At 42.7% G+C, this 23,422-nt stretch overlaps 1 protein-coding gene across 2 annotated transcripts in view; it reads left to right on the forward strand.

The window, feature by feature from the left end:
* Window positions 1-12: 12 nt before the first annotated feature.
* The window catches only part of LYRM9 (LYR motif containing 9), a 29,757-nt gene continuing 6,347 nt past the window's right edge, over window positions 13-23,422 (forward strand). Inside the window, exons 1-5 of one of the 2 annotated variants that reach the window (XR_004082102.1) lie at window positions 13-214; window positions 10,298-10,370; window positions 20,908-21,049; window positions 21,653-21,745; window positions 22,772-22,820. Coding sequence is in view for 1 of the 2 variants with exons in the window: in XM_031059848.1 (XP_030915708.1) it covers window positions 10,366-10,370; window positions 20,908-21,049; window positions 21,653-21,745; window positions 22,772-22,789 (258 nt within the window). In the remaining variant the exon portion in view is untranslated. Of the gene's footprint in view, window positions 215-10,297; window positions 10,371-20,907; window positions 21,050-21,652; window positions 21,746-22,771; window positions 23,024-23,422 lie in introns of those variants that run through there. The other variant, XM_031059848.1, reaches the window with a different exon arrangement.

Raw genomic sequence — 23,422 nt, forward strand, 5'->3', positions numbered from 1 at the left:
GTGCGGGGGGGGGAGCGGGGCCCCTGGGCTGTGGCAGCCGGTGGTGGCACCTTGTCACGGCGCGCGTGAGCTCCCCTTGGCAGGAAAGGGAAATAAAGCGCTAATGAGGGTGTAGATGCTCCCAGCAGCGCGGCCGTGGCCCATTGCCCGAGGCAGTCCCTGCGAGGCGCCCTTCAGTGTGCTCAGAACATGCTCAGGGTGTTCACACTGCGAGGTACGTGTTAACCAGGACCGAAATGTTCTTTGGTTGTTGTTCTAGTTCCCTCACGCTATGAATCTGCATGCTTGGGGACTGCAGTTTCTTTGGATAAGGCATCAGTGTTCCCTAAAACACAGGGGTGGGTAAAAACTCGACAGTTTTAACAACTTCCATTTTCTCATGTGAAGATATTAATCATATCTGATTAATAGTTTTACCTCAGAAAAACTCTCCCAGGTTACTGGAGCCTTTCCCATGGTGGTAGAGTTAAATTACCATGAGGGTGATAAAGAGGTTCCTTCAGGTAGCTGAATGAGCAGTTCAGAGGCAGTCAGGGACTGAAGGGATCTGCTGGTGCTGTGCTGGGAGGGAGCTGACAGCCTCTCCTTCGCTGCCCCTGGCTCCTGTCTGGGCAGAAAAGAGCCCAGCCGAGCTGTGCCAGGACAGCTGCAGTGCTGAGGTGTTACCAGCAGGTCCCTGAAGGTGCAGTCCTGCCACCTGTCCTTTCTGTTTGTCTCTGAAAACTGGACAGCATCGGGCTCCTCTGCGGGGGGAGGAAGAGAGAATATAAATGTGACAGCCTGTTGTGATTCCCGAAACCTCAGTGCAAAATCTTTGCAAGAATGGGTTTGATACCTTGGGGATACTTTATAACAATGGGGTTTGGATAATTTTTGCTGGCTCTTTGAGAATGTAGTCAAGAAAAGTCTTGCAGGACTGAAGATAGATTCCTTTGTTAAAGCTATCCCTGTTGCATTTGGAAATACGGTTACTAGTAGTCCAGTCTGGAATTACATCAGAGTTTTGCTGTCATGTCACCATTTTAAAAACAGAGACTACACTGAAGAAAAAAAAAGCAAGCAAATTTTGGTTTACCGCCATTTTATATTACCTGTTGGAAGAAGAGACAGAATACTTTTTTAGAGCTCACATTTGTAGCTGTCTGGTTGAGGTTTCTGTGGGAGCTGATAACAAGCTGGGTCTGAATACGGCGCACCCCAAGGGTTCTCCTGGTTTCTGCTTCCCCTCGGGCTCTGGGGGGTGTGGTGTGGGGGAGAAGGAAGGAAGTGGCAACAAAAGGGCATAGGGCTGTGTTGGCAGGACTGGAAGGCTTTTAAAACTCTCCCACACGTTTTCATTATGGACTTTTCTTTTTCTTCTGCAAAACCTTTTCAAGTAGTAAAAGGGAGCAGTGGCCTAATAATCCTTGTATGGGAAGCTGGGTTCTCAGTGTATTTGCAGGTCAGTGTCTCAGTGCCATTATTCAAGTCTGAGCACACAGTGTCGCCTTAACTGTTTGTTCAGTTAGGTACTTTACTGGGTAAATAAGTGTCTTGCCTTAGAAGTACTCTGAAAGTGTTGTTGGATGCTGTCATGCTGGTGGATTCTCAGCAGCAGCAGTGCAGGGTTTGCAGTCCTGGCACTGGCACGTGTTTCCTGACAGTCCTTGAACAGATCACTCCAAACTGCACTCCCCAGCTTCCATCTGTGAAGTGTTGGTAAAATCTGGGACCCACTGTATTGATTTCAGATGCACTGAATGCTGCAGCCATGTTGTTCTGTTTGCCCTTGGCAGCTGCAGCAGCCCTGCTCAATGAGGTGCAGCCTGGAGAGGGATGCACTTATCTTGGTGCCCATATGGAGTTCTGTCAGGTGCCACGATGGGTGGCCCACCCTACCCAATGTATCTGCCTTGCACACTGGGTTCATAAACACTTCCAGCTGGTGTCCCTGGCCTCTGTCACACTGTGAAACTTAAGAGCTCTCAGTTCAACTGCTTTTGGACTGCTCATGCTCTGAAAGTTAAGGAGGACAAGATCAAGTTGATTCATAGGGAAGTATGTGTAAGGAAAAAAACAGAAGGGTAGTAAGGAAAACACGAAACTTGCAAAGTGCTCACCTAATAGACCCTTTGTTTCCTCAGTAGAGGTCTGTTACTGCGTGTAGAAGTCAATACTGTGCATCAGAAACACAGGGCTCACACTTGTTCATTTTTTAAGATCCACAGCTTCAAGTTTAGTCTTTTCTGACTCTTGAGAGATTTATTTTCCTCTGGGATTTGACACTTGGTTTGCAGGGGTATAATCTCTTTGACAGTGCTCTGCATACAGGCAAGGGATGGTAGACACTTTGTGATCAGCTAGTCCTGTTTCTTTAATGCTCCTCAGCAGTGTTTTAACCTTAAAATTCTACACAAAAGATTGTATCATCTTGAACAATATAAAATGTAATTGTCCGGTTCCAGACATAACTTGTCAGCATTTTTTTCTTATCCCACATGAACTAACTGTGAAAACAGGACTTGAAATATTAGAATAAGTCTTTTGATCGTGTGTTGTGTATGAACGTCCTTCAGCATTTAGGCATGTAGGGGTTTTGTGAACCTTTAATGCAGAAAAAAATAACATTAAGTGGAACAAAGCATAATAAAATGCACAGATTTGTCTCTGATCCACAAAAGGGGTGCTCTGAGCTGCACTATTGATAATTTATCATGTGGGTGTTTGACAAGCCCACACATACCCTGATATAACACTCTGCAGATACAGTCCTCAGTGTTCTGTAACACCCTGGAAATATTTAATTCATAAATCCTGATGCTGGAGCCCTTAAGGTGTCAGAAACACAGTGCTCATGCCTGTGAATCTGAGCAGGTTTGGTTAGTCAGATAAATACCACGCTCCAAATAAACTGTGATCCTAACGTGCAACAGAATAAGCATATACATGAAATATCATGGGATTAAAATTGCTGTTAATCAAGTATGTTAGCCCTTTTCTTTGCAAGGAATAATTTTCTAGAGTTTTTGTCTTTAAAACCTTTTATCCATGAAACTGGAAAATAATAAATTCTTCCATTAATAAAATTCAGAGAGGAGCAGGGGAAGGAATATTTTGGTTTGGCTTTGGTTGTGTATAAAGGTTTCTGTTTTAACTTTTGAAAGGATGGCAATATTCCTTCATCTAGGTGGAGGGCAGGATCTGCTTGTCTTGTGAATGAGGGACAAATCCTTGCCCTACTCAGGGCAACATTTTAATAAGATAGAGGGAAAAGAATGGAGTAATCCAACCGAGCAGGTGACCCATGGTGAGGCTGTCAGTCAGGCCAACAGGCAGGGTGACTCTTTAGAGCAGCACTGGGGAATGTGGCACTGCCTTGGACAGCAGTGAAATGATGGAATGGTGCTTCCTGCAGCAGGGCAGCATGATGTGCCTGGGATGGGGTAGGGGACAGCTGGTGTGAGTGACAGATGGTGTCATCCAAGATTGAGCTTCTCCCTGATGTTGGATATCAGACTCTACGGGTACCTGTGTTGCCTCCCTGGCCCATCAGCCCCCCCCGGCTCTTGCAGAGCAGTTTTTTTGTGATGGGGTCACAGCCCTGCCCCAAGTCTGTCCAGTGTGCTCCATCTACAGACATGATGGTCAAGATTGGCATTGCAGCTTGAAATCATCCCAAAAATGTCGCCTCCTAAATACTGAGCTTGTGCTCTGCATAGCTTTCTAGCCAGAAGTGTTTTCTTTTGAGAGTTCTGAAGGACTTACTGAGTTCTTTGCTGACTGCAGCATTTAAGCATGAACTTGGCTTTACCTGGGAATGCTCAGGGGCTTACAGTTGGTTTGTAATAATTAGTCATTTACAAACTTAAGCCTGATTGTTTAGTCCCTTCCTAAGCACCAGTTGCAGGAGGCAGAGGGGACATCTTTATCCCCTGCTGCTTTCTGGAGAAAGAGTCAGTTCTGTGGTTCTCTCTGTTCTATATTTCTTTGCACCAGAAATGACCCTGCTGCTCTTTGTCGACAGTGTTTCCTTTTATCCTTCTCCTGGCAGCTGCTCTTGCTCCATTCTGATGTTGGAACAGCAAATGAATTCCCTCTGAAGCAAATGTCAAGCCAGTAAAGATGTTGAAGCAGCAAGAAAATCGTCTCTGTCTCTGAAGATGGAATTGGAGACCTTTGTGAATGAGATGTTCTTAAAATAGCTCCACAGTGTGTTATCTTCCCTAGAAGGTGCAGAATTGAAAGCATCACCACAAGGCACTTGTCCTTGTGCGAGCAGCATCCCTAAATGATGGGTTTGGGAGAGGGGAGAGAAGCAGGCTACTTCCTTTTCCTCCTCTCCAGGCAAAAAGCAATGCATGATTTTAATCTCTGTGTGATGGTACGTTTATGTTTTTTCCAAGAGTTGCATCGCTGTTTGCTGCTTATTTAAATATGTCACATGTTGATTGACCTTGTTCTCCATGATCCACTGTTTCTGGAGTAAACTGGTAGCTGAAATAATGCCAAGCCACAAGTTGAGTAGAGGTGCTCTGAATTACCCTAACGTTCAGGGTGGCTGTGGTCCCCTGTGGAGAGCACGGATTCTCAGCTGGTGGGGTGTGCCACAGCCTGGATAGGCTGAACTCAGCATAGAGTCACATCATGCACTTCAGTTCCTGTCTCAATTCAAACCTGCTGTCCAAGGAAGATGGCAGCTTTGGAAATCTTCCCTTCCATGGAACTTTGGAGTCACTGGTTCAGGTGATGGAAGCTCTGTCTCTGTGGTCAGACAGAAAAGAGGCATTGATTGTACATGGAGAATTTGGTTAGTTTGGGAGCTCTTGCTGAGATTTTTCCACCCTCAGCTAGTTTGGGGTGTTTGATTCCCTGACAGGCTCAGCGTTGGGCCCAGCAGCAGGGATGGCGAGAGCTGCTGGGCTGTGACATCCCATTGTCCCTGAGTACAGCACAGGGCTCACGTCCTGAAGTCCCACAACTTGATGAGCCAATGCTCTACAGGTTGCAGGTACATTTTAAGAATTCATTGTTGTGTTGTTGCTTCATAATCCTGTCCTTGAAATCTGATGTTTTTAAGAAAGTATATCTTGCGTATGTGCACTTTGGAGCAAAAAATGCAGGCTGCACATGTGACGTGCACATGAACTGTTGTTATTTTTTTTATCGAAAAAATTGTTGATGTAATTAATGGAATTGAGGGTTTGGGCAGTAAAATTAATCCAGAAAAAGTCTGATACAACCTTTTGCCAGAATCATGAATAGAATCTTTTACATGCCTGTGAATATCTGAATACTTCTATTTTTCTTCAACTTGGTAGGAGGGGAATTGATAAGTAAAAATACTAGATGCAAAAATTAAATCACTAATTGAAGAACAGGGCTTTTTATAGCCGTTTCACAATTATATTCATAACATGAGTTTAACTAGGAGAAGTGTTAAAATTTTGACATCTTCAGTTTTTCATCTTTTGTGTGAAGGTGGGAATAATTACCTGTACTCATACAAACATAGTTTTCAGAGGTTTCTCAGTTGTCTTAAGACTCTTAATGTTTTTCCTAGTCCTGTTTTTTTGACATGACAATATCTCTTTAAGGGCTTTCTTTACCAGATCAATTCCTTTCCTACCAGGAGAACTAAGGCTTTTCAGCTGTCTGTCCAATTTATCCTTCTGGACTAAATTTCTCATCTTGAGATAACCAGCAGCAATTCTCCCCTCAGGAGATTTGTATCAATTAGTTCTGCATCACTAATTCCTGTGGTATTGGGGGACCAGTGGGTTGTAAGGAAGCTGCTCTGTAAACAGTTATGGCTGTTGGGGGTTTGTCTTGACTTTTTTTTGTTCAGAGGTTGTGGGTGCCATCACTGGAGCTCTTGCCCGTGCTTGCCCTGTCCTTGCCTGCGAGGCCGGGCACTGCTTCACTGCAGAGGGCGTGCAGGGCTGTTTGGGGCTTTGGTGCCTGGTGGATTCAGGGGATGTGAGCTCTGTGTGCTCTCTGGCTGCAGCAGTGGCCCCGCAGCCACTCCTGGTGTCACCTCACGTGGCCAGGTGGCAGGTGGGAAGTCACTGCCACTGTTGATAACAGGAGTGGCAGATGCAGTCTGGCGGGAAAGCAGGTTAGTCTGCAGCTGGAATGCAGGCCAGGCTTTCCCTAATCCCTCCCTTAGCCACAGAAAGGTGGTTTTAATCTATTTGTTCTGCATTTGGTTGTTTTTTCTGCACTGATCTCTCTGCAAATGCCATTGCACTGTCTGTTTCTATCCGTTTGCCATTAGCAGATGTGTCGGGACATGAGACTGTTTTCAGTCACTCAAGTCTAATCCCACCAATGCTGTAGGATCTTGGGAATTGCTCTGTATTTATACAGAAGTAAATGATGTATAATGTGTCATTTTTAAGAACCTGCTACCAGCAATTTTAGGATTTTGTTAGACAGCTGATTTTCTTTTTGCTGATGTTTTAGACAAAACTAATTTGATAGGATTATTAGAGGAGGAAAATTAAAAGGACAGAATCATCCAGGAAGCTCATTAAAATGGAAACCCTGAAAAAACTGGGTAATTGGGCATTGATTCTGTCCTCCCCCCTCACTTTATGAGCAGTATTGTATTAAAAGTAACATGTCTGCAGGATGATGCTTCAACATCTGTTACTGCTGAAACAAAATGATTTGCTTGTTTTTTCCTCTCTATATTCTCCCAACATCTGCATGTGTAGATCTATCCTGTATATTTTTATCCCATCTAACACAGCTCCTTTCCAGGGAAAAGGCATCAAAGGGAACAGGATCCTCCCTCTGGTTTGGAGGAGGATTCTGCATTGCCGCTCGCTTGCATTAGCTCTTGGGTGACTGGCTGTGAAATGAATCATGTGAGCGAGGACCCAGGGCTGCTCAGGAAGCCCAGGCACAGGTTTGGTGCTCTGAGATGTGTTTATGTGGAATAAAGAAGTTCACAGGCCATCAGCTATCTGGCTCTTGAAATATCAGTGTCACATTATGTGATTAAACCCATGCAAATAATTGTCCTTATTTTCTGTTCTCAGAATATTTGCAGGGAAATCACATTTTTAAAAAAGTATTTCACTCTGAGGATGCTTGATAATTGCACTGGGATTTAGATTTTTTTGTTTTCTTTATCGGCAGATTCAATAAATTGATTCTAAATCTAGCTTGCTGAATGTTTGCTATTTTCAATCACTCTGGCTGTGATTATTGTGATAGTAAGCAATACACTTTCTTTGGTTTAAGTTTTGGATATTTGCTAAAATATACATAGTTGCATGTGCCAATCTTAAAATTCAGTTTATTTACAAGTGTGATGGTTTTCTTTCTCTTCAGTATATGTAGAATAAAAATACAATTGCATAAAGGTTTGTAGCAAGAAAATAGAAAAAGCTGGGCAATAGATTTGGAATAATATTGGGAAATATTTTCTGATATCTAAAAATTATGATGTTTGGTCTTCCAGACTTGAAAGTAAGCATGGGAAATTTAAGCATGATAAAGCACATGATTAAATCCATTGCTATCCAGCAAAATTCTCGAACTTGATTTGAAGCATGTGCGTTAGTTATATTAATAACTCATAACTATTCCTTAAAACCAGCCAGTGTCAGCCTGACTAAATATTAGAATTGCAAGGTAAATACTGCAGTAAATAACATAAATATGGGTGCTGGCTTTGTCAGTGGTTTTGACTTCTACAGTCATTTTTATGGCACTTGAAATCAGAAAAGAATGGAAATTTCAACTAATTTTTTAATATGCTGAAATGTATTAAGTTACACAAAAGAATCCATATTATAGTAATCCTGCATATTTCAAAGGAAATCCTCGAGAGCTAGGATTAAAAAGCAATTTTCAGCAAGTTTAAAATGGGTCTCCATATTTGGGTCACAGATATTAACTCTTTCATTGCAAACAAATGAGGGAGAAGTCTGGTCAGATTGTTATGGAAATGTTTCTCCCAGTAGAAGCTGACCAGTTTGTGCTGGGGAGGAAAGGCGTGAGCAGGGCAGCTGATTCTGCTCCTGGTCCTGTTCTCACACCAGTGGGAAGCAGAGTTGTGGCATACGGAGACAGGGATGTAACGCAATAAATGGGATTCATCATTCCATGAACAAACATTGGCAGCCCTCTGAAAAATAATAAGTGTGTGTGGCTTTGATCTTTGCCCACTGAAACAAATTTCCATAAAGATAAACGGATAAATAAGTTTTAGCATGCTAGAAATAGCAGATTTATACCTGTTTACCTTCAGTAAATTATTACCAATCACTTTATTAAAGTGTAAAGACTTTACAGATAGCATTTCTTTATTCCTTTTGGATACGGCGAGCATGTATGATACGGATAAATAAGAAATTGACCAGCAATATTATTGCTCCCTCATAGGCAGGAATGAAGACGGGCTCCCAAGCTTTGCTTGGAAGTATGTCTGTGCATGGCAAGTAAGCCTGTTTTTCTCAAACATGTTTTAGAGGCACACTAGAATTTTATTATCTGTTTCTAAAGGTTATATAAAATCAACATTATCGTGCAGCCATTGTTCCAGGCTGCAGCTGTTTGGAGGTGGCATATGAAGATGCAAGAATCTTGTCACCAATCTGATGCACAGAAGGGATTGAGTGCAGGTCAGCTTTGCACTGGGGGATCACAAGAAGGCACTGGGCTTTTAGTAGATAAAAATAGGGCAGCGAGTTGGAGATTATTGGCTTTAACTAACTTATACCAGTTAGTAACTGTGTCAGGAGTGTAATTCACATTTACATCAGTGCTCTTTACACATTTTGGCAGCTCAAAGGAACCTCAAGTTTGACATGAACTTTTCTTTAAAAGACACTTCCAAAGTGGAAATTCAAGTTAGACCTTAAGCACTGTTTATCACTGAACAATGAAACAGAGCTACTGATACTGTTTTGTTGTGTTCCCAAAGCTCAGCTGGGTGTATTTGAGTAGGTTTGGAAAGCTTTCTGAGCCCAGGTGCTTGATGCTCTGCTAAGTGAATTATAGAAGTAAGTGCTGGTTTGAATATCAGCCTGAGGAGAAGTTAATTGTGTTGCTCTCTGGGTGTTACATTGGCTATGAGTTAACAGAGGAGGGACTTCACTTCTGAAAGGGCGTGGTGAATGTCCTGGTGGGATAGTAACTGCAGGTGTATCTGCTAAGTGCTAATTAACAATGTTTTCTGCAGCACTCAGCCAAGATCTTTATCAGAGGTCCTCTGCTCTCACAAAGGAAAATTTAGGTGATGGATGAAAATAAGGCAGCTTTTCGTGTTTAGTTCTTGTACCACAGCTAGAAATTGTCAGTGGACTCAGGATGAGCTTTTAAAGTTCAATCTGTTCTTCTGGGTTCTTGTTTCACATTGCCTATTATAGTAAGGCTGCCTGTGAACATCTTGATATGGCCTTCAGAGGGCAAATATAAGTGCTGACATTAGATACCAAAACTTGAACATCCCAAGCTGTTGTCAATCATCATATGTCACCAAGTTGTGCTACTATTAAATACTTGGGGGAGGGAAAAATCATCTGTGGCAACAGCTGTCTTTGATCCATGTGTTTGTAAATGTGCTTGAGAGTTTTGCCTTAGATTTTTCAAAGACTCGTATCTTTCAAAGGGAGGCAAAACACATCAGTTCAGAGTCTCTGTTGTTGTTATCTTCCAGGACTTTTGTTTTAAGTAGTTTTTGAAAATCTCTGTGACAGGATCTGAGATAAAACCTGATCCAGATGTCTTTGCATAGCCAGAGAAATCTGTTTGCTTGACTTCAACAGACTTAGGAGAGGTTCTAAATAAACAAATTAGTGTTGGCTTTAGAGAATGAGTTGCTTTGCCTTACTCACTGTACAGTCGTGTATTTGAAAAAAAGCAGTTTCTTGTGTGCCGTCTGTTGTTGCCTGGGTCCAAAGCAGTTTTTTGTATGCAGAATACTGTAAAGTAATTATTATGTCATTGTATGGAGTTCTGAGTGTGAGAAACTGTGGCTCTTTAAAGGAGGTAAATGCTTTCTTACCTCCAGCAACTCTTATCAGGAAATATTGAAGGGTCAGTTCTCCTCAGTCAGAATTTCTCTCTACTTAAATCTTTTTGTAGGGTATATTTTTTAAAGCTTTTCAGAGTAGATGACTGAAAGCAACAGCCTGTTCATATTAAAGCCATGCATTCATGTCTGATGTAACTGGTCAGACAAAAGTGAAAGCTCCCATAGGGATAAATTGAGCTGTGGATGGGCTTCTCAGCACTTCTTTATTAATGGCACTTCAAGTAGTGACTTGAAGAGAAACAGATAATGAAAATTGATTCTTCTCTGCAGGTCTCTTGCTTACTTTTGGACTTGGACAGGCCTAATCTGTGAAGATAATTAAAGTTCCTCTACTGTGGATGCTGTAAGTGAATTTTTCATTTTGTGTCTTGTATCTGGTTGAGAATATGCACCTGAAGTATCAGCATTGACCAAAATATCATGTAGAGAGGCTAGAGGGCTGAAAAAAACGTGTGAATGAAGAATGTTCTCATTGGCAGTGACACGGGGTAGTGGCCCTGGCCATCAGCGTGGCAGTTGAGTTCCAGGTGCCATGATAACATAGTGGGACGTTTCCAATACCCTTTACTATTCAATAGACTTCTCTCAGAAGAGGCCTGCCCACTTTAAAATCTGTCCCTGTAGCAGCAGAGTCTTTGGAGCATCTGGGACAATGCCCTCCCTAGAGCAGGGAATGGGCTGTAGCTGGCACTGCAGGAAGGCAGAGGATGTGGAGGAGGCTGGGATCAGAATGCCATGGCTTTGACCTTGTTGCAGCATCCCTTTGGGATCCATGGGGCACAGCTCTCTGTGGGTTAATTGTCACAAGTGGGGGAATGACACATTTCTTATTTCTGCAAGAGTGTCTTTAAAACATCTGATGTTTTTCCACCAATGAAGGCATGCAAAGAGCTATTCAGATCCCCATTTTCTCCCCAAAGCTGTGGGAACAATTTTCTGGCTTGTAGAACAAAGTTGGAACAGATGACATAGCCAACATCTGCACCTGGCTCACGGAGGAAGTGAATATTTGGCATAGAAGCTGAGCTCCCTTCTGCCAAGAGAGCCGTGCCGATGCAGTTGTTCAGGGATGAAGATGGCAAAATGTCTTTTCCTTATTGACTCACCAAAGCAATTTTATTGGTCTGTCAAAGTAAAAAACTTATTGGAAAGGAAAATGTCTTTACTTTTAAATATCAGAGTTTAGTCAATGGTTAATCAAATGCTGTCTAACCAGCCCTGTTAAGATTTTGATGGTGTATCACTTCAGTTCCGATGGCAGACACATCACATATGGGTTGCCATTTTGATGGCTTTGAATGGTAATCTGACCCATAAAAACTGAAGCATAATATGCAAACTGATTTTTTTCTGGCCTGCCCTGTTCTTGGTGCCATCTGTGTTAGGATGGAAACGAGCCCGCTCAAAACGTGGGCTGCCGGTTTTGAGCTGATCACAGATGGGTTTGAAAGAATAGCCTTGTGTGCACAAGGAGAGGGAAGATGTTCCTGAGCAGGAAGTTTCACTTGAAACCATATTATGTCTACTAAATCCTGTGGCCTGTGGAGCAGCTACCAGACCTTTCCCTGAATTCTTCATATGGATTAAGTAAACTAAATTTACCTTCTAAATATCAAGAAAACCCGCACAACTTCTGAATATCACTCTTCTTCCTCTACTGTGTTCTACTGCTGTCATCAATGATGGAACAGAGTACAGAAAGCTGACATTACCTGACCCTGTCAGGTATTTGCTAGCATCTGTTCAGCAAAACTGGACACAGTAAATTATTTCATGAGTTTTTTAGATGAATTTTAATCTGTAGTATGAATCCTGTTGAACTTACAGGATTCAGGCTGCTGTTCCTGGATTTCTGTCTTTGACAATTAATAAAATCTGTGTTGTAAGTGAAGGTGAGTACCTGTCCTCTGCTGTTGCATCTCAGATCAAAAATTCAGATATTTAAGTGCCTAATTCTTACTGTGGTCAAGGAGATCTTGGTTTTCCTCTCATGTTGAGGGAGCCTGTACTCTAAAGTTAGAGATTGACTGGCCTTGTCTTACGTGGAACCACAAGTGTCCTGGTACTATTTATAATCCCAAGAAATACATGAAATAATTTTCACTGGTTAGGAATATGGTGTACAGAACTCTGATTTCTGTTTTTACTCTCTTTAAATCAATGACATTGTTTGAGTGACCATTTCTTTGTCAGAAAGGAAGCCTGTAGAAGGTGGCACTCATTGATGAGTTTCGTGGTCGTGACACACTTGAACATCCCTCTAAAGACATCTTGAAGCCTTTTATTTCCAGGCTAAATAAACACCAATTTCAGCAATGTCTCATCTACTCCCTTTAATTACTGCTGCTGAGAGAAAGTTTCTGCCAATGCAAATGTGCTATTTTGTCATGTCACATCAAATTGCATCAGCCTTATATTTAGGAACAAAAAGAGGGGGAGGCTGAGACAGGATGTGGCTACAAATGGAACCAAAGGGTTTTCTTAAATACAGGCTGAAAATAGACAATCGAGGCAGTGATGCTTTTTCAAGCAAAAATCCATGAAAGGGAAAATGAAGGCTGTGACGGCAGAGCAGGGCTGGGGGTGGGCAGAGGGAGTTCTGGGGGAGGCGGGGTGCTGGCAGGGAGGGGCTGCTGAGCTCCTCGCTTACGCACACACCCTTGTGTGTCAGATGGGCACGAGGTGCGTTTGGGCTGTGTATGCCCACAGCTCGTTCCTGTGTGCTGGCTGAAGGAGGGGGAGCTGTGCTTCCCTCCAGCCTGTGCCTGCCCTTTCCCCAGGATGTGTCCCCATGCAGCAATAACAGCTCTCTAAATGAAAGAGATTGTAGGAAAGAGGCATAGACAAAATTTGAGTGGCTGTCCAGATAAGTGTTGGAGCCTTTGAAAAATCCCTCACACCACTTTAAAATGTAGTGTCTCCACAGAAATAATATTTTTTAAAACTTGTTATTTAGAAAACATTAGCATCCTCCCCATGGAAAATGCTTTTTGCCCCCTTTGTATTGGGCACAAAAGGATCTGTTGAAATCAAATACATAAATTATGGATGTAATGGAGCTTGCTTTGAACTGATGAGTCTGATCAGAGCCTGGTGGCAATTAAATTGAGTTCTGAAAGATCAGCTGTGTTTGAGAACCAGCAGAACTCAGGGAGGAAGTGATCTGGGGGCGTGTGAGCAGCACCTACTTAGCAAATTGGAAAAATATTATTCATTTCTTACATCTAAGCACTTGGAATCTCTCCTCAGAAGCAATTGGTGATGATAGAAGTAATATTTTTATTCTTGTCACCAGGGATAATAAAAATGCAGTAGAAGCTTGGAAACATGTGTATTTACAGCATTGTGACAGGGGTAAGTCAAGCAGCATTTCAGGCTGAAGCCAGAGAGCAAAGGCACCCAGGTCTCCTTGGCTGGAGGTCACTGGTCCTGCAGGACTGTAAAACGTTAAATAGAGTGATGCTGCCAGTTGTTAAATTCCTTTACAACAGGCAAGGACTAACCGTAGTGCTACATCCATGCACACAGTGCCCCTGGAGGGGAAGAAGGCAAGGAAAGTTTACCTGGGGCTTTCCAGCCCCACCTGCAGCATGGGGGGTCTGTGCCGGGCTGCACGGGGGCAGGGACAGCCTCGGGGCTGTGTCCTGCTGGGGTGCTCTGCCCTGGGTGGGCTCAGGGTGCTGAAGGCTTTGTCTGACCCTGAAACAGGCCAGGGGTGCTTCCTGCAGGCTGAGGCAGCAGGGCACAGTCCTGAGACATTCTGGTGCTGCTTCCAGTTATAATTTGCATTGAATTCTTTGGATTTCATTGTCATTTAACCCACCTCTCAAGACTTAACCACATCTGATTTTTGCTTCCACTGACATTTTCTTTTCTTTTTAAACACATAAGCATTAAAAAATCCTCAGTAAAAATGTGTGTATTTTCATAGCAGGGAAGGCATTTCTGTAATACTCTTTCAAAGCAAATCACAGAAATATTAAATGGGGGAGGAAAAAGATGTTTGGTTTTTATAGCTGGGGTTCGTTTGTTTTGAACTGAATAAGTCTGAAAATACTAGATAAAAACTGCAGATCAAATGAAAAGACTCCATAAGCAGCATCCTCCAGATTGTTCCTCAAAAAAACCACCCAACTGACAACAGTACAACAGAAAAGTGTTCTTAATTAACATCTTCAGTTAAAGGAGAAGCATTGTGGATCTCTTAAATGTATTATTAAATCTTCATTGTTTAGGTAATTGGATGGGGACAGACACTTGTGCTGAGTGCTATGTCAAATTCATCAGGGCCTGCTGTAATTCTAGTGCACTTGCTGGATTTCACAGCTATTTGTCTGGGTACGGGGGTAATTTGGAGGGTTGAATGAAGCCAGATGACTGTAATGAACTCATTTTGTTTCTTTGACTCAGTTTGGGGGAAAAAAATATGCTATTAATAGGGTATTTTGTATTGTTAGGACTTCTGTTCTTCCTGTCTCTCAAAGTTTCTCTGGGTCGCTGTCTTTGCTTCATCACCGATAATTATATCAAATTAATTCAGCATAATTGAGTTAATTATTAGCACTGGAGGTTACCACCAGGACTTCGATTGAACCAAAGCTTTTATCCCCCTTTTTCTGAGGTTTCACCAAATGTAAACAGACCAGAATCATGGGTGAAACCTAAGGCAGCTCCATTTCCATCAAATGCTTTTGCCACTCAGAATTGTCCTGCCATGCTCATTCACTCAGATGAGTATTGATAAATGCAAAGGGAAAATAGTTCTCTCTCACCCCCTTCATCTCTGCCAGAGCTCTAAATTAGTGTAGTTACTCAATAGAGCTCTAAATTAGTGTGGTTACTCAATAGAGTTGGTGTGTTGTGTGTAATCAGTTAAGAGCAAGCCCTGTACCACCGAGAGCAAATGTCCTGTGGGGTTCTGGGGGATGTCTGTACTTGTTAGAGCTTCTCGCTGCCCACACCTTCCTTTTCCTTAGATTGCCTTTGAGCTAGACTAGGGCTTGGAGAGTGACAGTGAAGTTTTGGGGGAAACTTGAGCTGTGGCTTTAAGAGGTCAGAAGTGTCCCGAAGACATGGCGGGATCTGCCCCTGATTAGCTGTTGGTATGGAAACAATCCCTGATTAGTGAGCTGGGCCAATCCCCCTAAGAGGCTAAAGGCTCCCAGACTTACATGTCCTGCATTACTGCTGCTTATAAACACTGCTCCCAGGAACGTGGATTTTGCTCAGGATATGGTGGGTCAAATTCATCCATGGTTTAATTCCACCGCAGACAGGGTTTATGCCAGGAAAGGGGTTGATTCAGATTATTACTGTGATTGAGAGTGAAGGATTGGCAGATGCTAAATTTCAGCAGGTGTGGATTTGAAATAATAGACATTGAGTTGTTCCTGACACTACTGTGAAGGATAATGTGAGCTGGGAAGGACAACTCCAGGACGAGGTGTAGATCCCAGGGCAGGGCACAAGCCCCATCATCACCATCCAGGGATTATGTGCACAGCCAGGGCTGGAAGGGATGTTCTGGGGGGAGCAGGAAAAGGAAAGGTCACACTGCACAGGGTTTATTCCCTTGTAAGCTGAGCAGGATGTTTGCAACTCTTGTACTTTCCTAAGAGCTCTTTCTGCACTGACAGCTCCTTGTTTTACTGTCTTGACTTTTCCTTGAAAAAATTATAAAGTTGAATTGCATGAGCAAAGTAAGCAAAGTGTTAAAGAATAATGGTAAAATAAACTTTAACCAATTTCAGTCCTTCCTGAACAGCGAGAAGCCACTAAAAAACCTTATGTAAGACTTACTATTCTTCCCATGCTTGTCTGAGCCATAGTCCATAGAGTTAATGTGGTCATTAATCTGACAGCATGGTTTTGCCCTTCAAAGGCACTTCCATGCCTTATGCTGCCAGCTGGGTATCTGTCTGTCAGGAACAGTTGTGGCAGCTTATTTGGTGCCCAGTTGGATGTTTCAGAAAGTGATACAACCTCAGCCAGAAAGCTGTTGCACTAACTGACATGAAGTAGTTGGGAGAATCAGAATTGCTGAACTGGAACTAAGCATTGGATCATTTCAAAATACAATATTTACAAGAAAGGAATGAACAGGCGGTTTTGGCTTAAAGTTGATAACTCAATTCCTATTCAAGCATGATCCCAGAGGTAAATACGTGCAGGTTTGGCCACTGTGAACAAAATTAATTTTGTTCAATTGAACTGAGCAATTCAGAGCTGAGAAGAAAAAGTTCTTTTGAGACTGTGCCTTTCAGAATTTCCTTTAAGCCGGGAGAATCATTTTCAGGAGAAAAAGGTGGAGAAGTTTGAATTGCACCTAAACCAGGAAGGTTCCTGTCCTCACTAGTGAGTATGCACCAAAGAATGTTACTCTAATTAGTCTGATCATGCTCATTAATTATACAGAACAAAGTAATCTGGCCTCAGCATGGGCAGCATGTTTCCTCATTGGTGTAGGATTGCAAAAGCCAGAATGTTTTATTTGCAGTATTGCATGTCTGTGCTGTGTGATACCAAACCAGGGTGTAAGGTAAGACATCTGCCCTGTGGCTTTGGTTAATTTATACAAGTAGTCATTATGCCCAGCTCTAGCACTCTCTGTCATTCTCAAGTTTTATCAATTACAATTCTATATTTTGTATTTATATTATATTTATAATTTATTATGTTTTATATTTTTAAACTGGTGACATTGTTGAATAGTATTAGGCCAGATCCTGATGCTGTGGAATAGCATGAAGGGTGTCCAAGCAGTGGTGATTCCTTGTCAACAAAGAGATCTTCAGGATCTGTCATTTCCCAGTCCTTAACCCTTCATATGGTCTACAAATATTGTGTAAAACAAACTTTACACTGCAGGGCTGTGCCCCCCAAATTGTTCTGCAGAGCCACCTGACATTGCTTCTGCCTCATGCATCAATCAAAGCATAAAGGGCAGAGGAGCAGAAATAGAAGTGAACAGGCCTGGCTGCCATCACTCATGCAAGGGGACTTTGCAGCTCGTGTTTAGAAAGGACAAAACCCCAACAATGCCCGGCCCCAGCTCGTCAGAAGCAATCACATCAGAGCCACGATCTCAATGAGAGCCAGCGAGACGTGGCTGCTGGAAGTGACTGCAGCATTGTCCGTGCTCACCCACACAGCAGGGCTGGGGCTGGGGAGCGGCTGGTGCTGCGGGGCAGCTGGGGCTGCAGGGAGCTGGGGCGGCAGGGCGGCCGTGCCCAGGCCTGCCAAGCCTTCCGAGCCTCTCAGTGCCTGTGAGCAGGCAGGGACGGATGGACAGACAGACCTTGGCTGGTTTGCCTGGGGCAGCAGAGCCCCTCACACTGCCCTGGATGTGCCAGGCACTCCTGTGACCCACTGGGGACTGAGGGGAGGTGTGACAGTGCCATGAGCAGTGAGGGCAGCTGTGGCCCACAGTGGGGAGTTCTGCCCCTGCTGCAGGCACTCCGGGCTGGACTCACAGGAATCTGGGAAACCTGCAAGGGAGGACAGATGTGACCAAAGAGGAAGAACCTTCTGGGTAGCAGCAGTTCACTTGGGTGCCTTCCTGGACTGATGTCACAACATGAACTAAGATGTTTTGTGGTTAAAGAGGTTTCAAAAGGCTTCATATTTCTTTGTTATTTTGGCATTCTTATTTATCCTGAGATCATGAGGTTTGACAAGGATGGAGAATCGTAAATTCCTGAGTTAAGACTTGTGAGGGTGTAATACTTCAAAGTAGTAAAACACATCTCTACCCTGTATACTGGAGAAAGAGAGGGCTGAGCAGGAAGGAGGAGCCAACCTGTAAACAGCAATAGCTCAGGTAACTCTTGCAGTCCTTTAATTAACACTTCTAGTCTCTAGAGCCCAGCTTTGGTGGCTGTTTAACTAGTTTGGAGGGATTGGGATCATGACTGTTGAACTGTGGGGATTTGCTTGAAAAACACTCACAATAGCAGGTAAAAAAAGTAAACTGAAAGCAGTGGCATAGTGTCATCTTAGCTTCATCAGGGTTCTGCTGTGCACGGGGTCAATTGCCAAACCTGCTAATGCAGAGTGAAGATTAATTGGCTTTGGTCAGCCTTTGCTTCACTATCTGAGTATCATTATCAGGAATGTAAATGATTATGCAATGCAGAGAAATGCCACAATAGTCTCAGTGTCTCCTTTTATACTTGTCTCTTTGTGAACAGGGCTTTATCTAAATGCAAATGTGATTTCAGCCTTCTGATTAGGACATTATACAGTCATCCATTCCAGAAAAGCACAATTAGCGGATTATTTTATTTCTGACTCAACAGTTCTTGGTGCAGATAGTTTGTTTGTTGTGCTGTGCATGATATTTAAGTTATCAGAGGGAGATTTACATTATTAGTCAGGATTGTAGCCAGATTTTGTGAGGTTGAGGGTTTTTGTGTGGCAGATAAAACTGGTAACATTTGTGGGATTCGAGGGGAGATGTTTTCAGAACAAAAGGCAACAGTGCAGATTCTTACTGTGCTTCATTGTCCTCTTTGTGCTGAGGAGGGGCAAATCACAGTAGAGGCTGTGCAGATTCTCCAGTGCATCAGGGTGCACAAGAGCAGAGAGGGTAGTATTACCCGTTGTCAGGGTCCAGTCCCTGTTGAGGTGTGCTTGTACAGGGCACCAGTATCTTAGAACTCAACAATGGGCAGGTCATGAGATTATTTATTATTAAACAGCCACTTTAAAAACAGCCATGAAGTTTTCCATGTGCTGTGGTAGATTTCCTGTGAAGTTTTCACTGGATGAAGTTACATCCTAAGAAAAACATAGATCTTTGATGATAAACTTCCCTGTGAAGCTTGCCCATATCACAGCATTTGTAGCATTTTTGGAGCTGTGAATCTGTCAGAACTCAGGTGGTTTGGTTTTTTAATTTGAATATGAGAGTCTCGTAGGAATTTAAGTTTGATAATAGATGGGGTGCAGATTTCCATCTTCAAACCTTTTAGAAAGTCCAGTATTTATGAAAGGCAAAGGATGAAAAAAATTCATCTGTGCAAATGTATTTGTCACACAATTTGAATTCAACAGCTCATCATTTTCCTATGAAAAATTACTGCAGTGGAAAATTCCTGATTATCTATGATGAAACATTTTCAATTCCATTGATCAGCTTCATCTTTCCATATCCATATGTTTCCATGACTGGTTCCTTCCTCTCTCCCAGAGCTGCTTTTCTGTGTGCTGGAGCAAGCTGTCCTGGACAGTCCCAGCACATGAGGGATCTTTGCATTTGTGACAGGAAATCTATTGCACCACTTAGGTTTAATTACAGCACAGTGACATATGATGAGTTTACACACCAAAGCCTAGAAACAACTTCACAAATTGGCTCTGGTCCCAAAGTGTATTTTGGGATCTGTATTGAATTTTGGGATGTTTCACTGTATTAAGTGGGAATATGTGAAATGCCGGGTTGGGTTCTTAGGGTCAGTGGAATTATACAAATTCTTACCAGCCAAGAATATACACCCAAATACACGCCAAAAAAACACATGTAAAGTTAAATTTAGGTACAGATCAAATTGAATCCAACTACATATTCCAGTTTTCTGTTTTGGATCATAAAAACTTCTCTCTCTCATGGAGAGAAGGGCAGGGAATCATTCAGTCTATATGTTAGGAGTCACATTTTGGAGTTGCTTGTCTTTCTGCTGCTTGAAGGGGAATCAGGGATCTCTCAGCTGACTGTTGGGAGTGTAATCACCTCCCCTGCTTGAATGCCAAAGTGAAATGAATCCAAACCAAAAATGCATGGAGCTGATGCCCAGCATAGGTTTCACTGCAAAGAGAAAAGGATATTTTACAGAGAAAAAAACATTGGAAGAAAACAAGAGATGAATGTGTTGAAGCTTGGCGGCATTTGGATCCCATTATGATGGGCATTTATAGGTGCATAGAGAGGAGATTTTCCCCAGTGCAACAAGATTTAGTCTGTGCAAATATACAGCCCAGGCATGTAATAGCTGTCGTGATGTACTCTGAAATACATTTGGCTAAAGGACTTAAATTACTTACGAAAGAGGAAAAAATTATTTCAAATAATGAGTAGGTATCATAATGGGTGCTAAAACAATGACATGCACCTACTTCATTATTCAGTTGTTTATTTATTATCTCTATTCTTAAGAGTAATGATGTAAAAAGTGCCTTTTTCCAAATGTTAATTTAGTTCTTTGCAGATGGCAACCATCTGTTAAATGACAAGGCATTTACAGTCTTTGATTAGCACTTTATAGGACTTGGATGGACTTACTGTTACGACATGTAAATATAGTTATGGAAGTGAAACTTGGTAGATTTGTTCTTTTCCTGTTGCCGTTACCAATACATGTAAAATTTCAAACCTAACAATGTTTCTTTCTGTCTTCTCCTATGTTTATCTGTGTTGTTTCTAGCTGAAGCCTTGAAATTCTTGACAGAATGACAAAATAGGAAATATTGTTAAATTCCAGCACCATTTGTAGCCATTATAAGCATCCTGATTCTAAAAAGACACCATGTGGATGAACTCCTAGGGATGCTTAAGGAAAGCACTGGAAGTTTGAAGGATTTTAAGGATCCTGGCTGTGGGCTCTGATACAGGTTTGGGTACTCACCGAAAGTCACACTGGCAGTCTGGAGTGATGCTCTGGAGTGAGCTCTGCACTTTGTGCTTTACTCCCTTGAGCAGTGAGAGCCAACCCCGTCTGTCCATAACCTCAGCAAGTTCTCATTCATTTCATGTTGGGGTTTATTCTAAAGTTTCTGCAGGTTCTGCTGCCGAGCCTGTCTGCCAGGCCTGTTCTCGTTGTCGGTTTATTTCCGTGCTGTCGGTAACACTCACAGTACTGTGGTTGGTTCTCTGTGTGTTGCAGAGCCGCGGGCCCGGCCATGTCCCCGCTGCCGGAGGCGGAGCTGGTGCGCAGCTCGGTGCAGCTGTACCGGTACCTGCTGCGCTGCTGCCGCCGCCTGCCCCCGGGGCCCATCCAGCAGCACTACAGACACGCCATCCGCCAGGTGCGTGCCGGGCTTCTTCTGCCGCTGAGCCAACAAAAACGGCTCTCCTGCAGCCTGGAGACCTTAGTGCATCTAAGGGTTATAGTGGGAGTGAGTGCAGGACCGATTCTTTTTGTTTGCTTTGAATCTGAAACCTATTTTGCTTGGCTTTCATCTCTAATTCTTGTGCTAGTCAAGAGAGTGAACAATCATTACTTACTCCATAAACGCATATTTTATGGTGAAACCTACCGTTTCCATGTCAGTCATTTATATATTCCCCCCCCCTCCCACTGGGGTAAATCTTATCTGGCTGTTCATATTCTATACTTCATATGGAAGTAATATCATGCCTTTGATCATACTTGTTGTCCTCTTTCTAGTTTTAACATACCATACAATTTTAGTTCTTCTGAATTGAAGTTCTCTGGGATTTTTGTTGTTGATATATGAAAGGAGTAGAATACTTAACATAAAATTCCATATGGCCAGATGTTACAATGTGTAGTTTTACCTTTTTAGACCATCAGTTTATTTGCAACAAATATTTTTCTGAGATTTCAATGCTGTCTTTATTTTGACAACTGTTGGGTTGACCAGTCAGTGACACTTGGAATGTTGCAGAGTTTCAAAGTCCATGCTGATGAAGATGATCCTGTGCGAATCCAGCAGATCATTAAAAGAGCCATTGAAGATGCTGACTGGGTGATGAATAAAGTAAGTGCTTGGGATTGTCTGCATTTTGGTTTCAGAACAAAGAAGAAAACATTGGAAAGCAAGTTCTGAATAGCGAATTGTTGTCCTGGATGTTGAAGTGTCTGGGTAAAAGGAAATACCCAGCCAGGAGGGATCTGTGATTTGTGATTCAACACTTTTTGTTTGAAAATTCTCTTAGTCAGCATAAACTAATGGTGGGTTTTTTTCAGAACCAGTAACAATTTAGGTTGGTCTCTGTGTAAGTCTTTGTTTCCATGCAGAATTCTATTAATTATCAGCTGTGGTGGCTAGTATCACTGTTGTAGGAGAAAAAATTAAAATACAGCATTTTGCAAGCCACATCTTGCTATGCATCATGTGCTTTCCTAACAGCATCTATCCTCAGACAATTTATATGAACTTCCAGAACTACCGTTGCTTTTCCTCAGACCTTGCCCATGGCTGCAGAGATCAGGGATAGGCCACACAGTGGCAAAGCTGTGGTGCTGGGCCCCCTGTGCACAGTTGTCACCCAGTGGATCTGCCCCTGTGTTGTCAGACTGGCTTCTCAGATGAAAGAATGAGAATGGTTTCCATCGGACAGCTGAGAGTCACCTGTGCTTCCTGGGATTTCAGTCTGGCTGGGGAGTGTGATACCTTAACACGGTGTATAATGAAACAAGTCAAAAGTTCAACTTTTTCTCTAAATATCTGTGATTTAATTTACTAAGTGACTGTTAAGTCCTTCTCTCTGCCAGTCCGTGAAATCCAAATGAGAATTGTTACAGGAGCAAACACAGATTAGTCCCAGATTATGATATTTTAGCAGTAACCAAATCCTGGCAGGTTTTGACAATCTAGTCAATAACTGTGTCTGATTTATTGTTTTATACTGCAAAGGGAAAGCCTACCAAATTTCAATCTAACTGAAAGGAAATGGTCATAAATTTATGTGGATCATGAAGAAGAGTTGTAAATCCTTGTTGGTATGAAATTTTACTTGGTTATGTGCCCTTTCCCACAAAAAAAAATTCTTTTTTTTTTCAGTATAAAGACCAGAAGTAGAAGAGGAAGGATGAAACCAAGGAGGACATTGGTAAACATCCTTAAAGGACTTGCAGTCAAGAGCAGTACTATATTAGAATTATTGCCTGAAGTTTTGTCTTGGATAATTTAAATACAATAATTTATATTTCACTGGGATGTCATGAAGCTAAATTAATATTTCTGAAGAAATTTAATTTTGTAAATTGCTTTGTATAATCACGTACTTCTAAGTTAAATCCCAAGTTTGCCTAACATTTGAGTAACTTATTCCATTATACTGTTAGGCCTGGCTCAACCCTAGCAGTGTGTGATAACGCTTGTTGTGCAGGTTCCTTGGGGACAAGGTGCCCCTGCATCAGTCACCGTGGATTTGGGGACTGAGCGTTTCATCCTCTGTGTGTGTGACACTGGTTATAGCTGGCACTCTGCTGGGTCACATCGGCCTCTGCTGGGACAGTTGGTGTTAGAGTGCCGCCAAGTGGGGTCAGTGCCCGCTGAGTGGGGTCTGTGCCCGTTCAGCTGGGTCTGTGTCCTGTGCAATGCTCTGCAGCTCAGAGGCACCACAAGGCCTTGCAGCACATAATGAATGTCCTTTAAACAGGGGGTCCGTGTCCTTGTGGAGCAGCCCGCCCCGCAGTGCCGGGCTGTGTT

Source organism: Geospiza fortis, unplaced genomic scaffold (genome assembly GCF_000277835.1).
Source record: "Geospiza fortis unplaced genomic scaffold, GeoFor_1.0 scaffold538, whole genome shotgun sequence".
NCBI lineage: Eukaryota > Metazoa > Chordata > Aves > Passeriformes > Thraupidae > Geospiza > Geospiza fortis.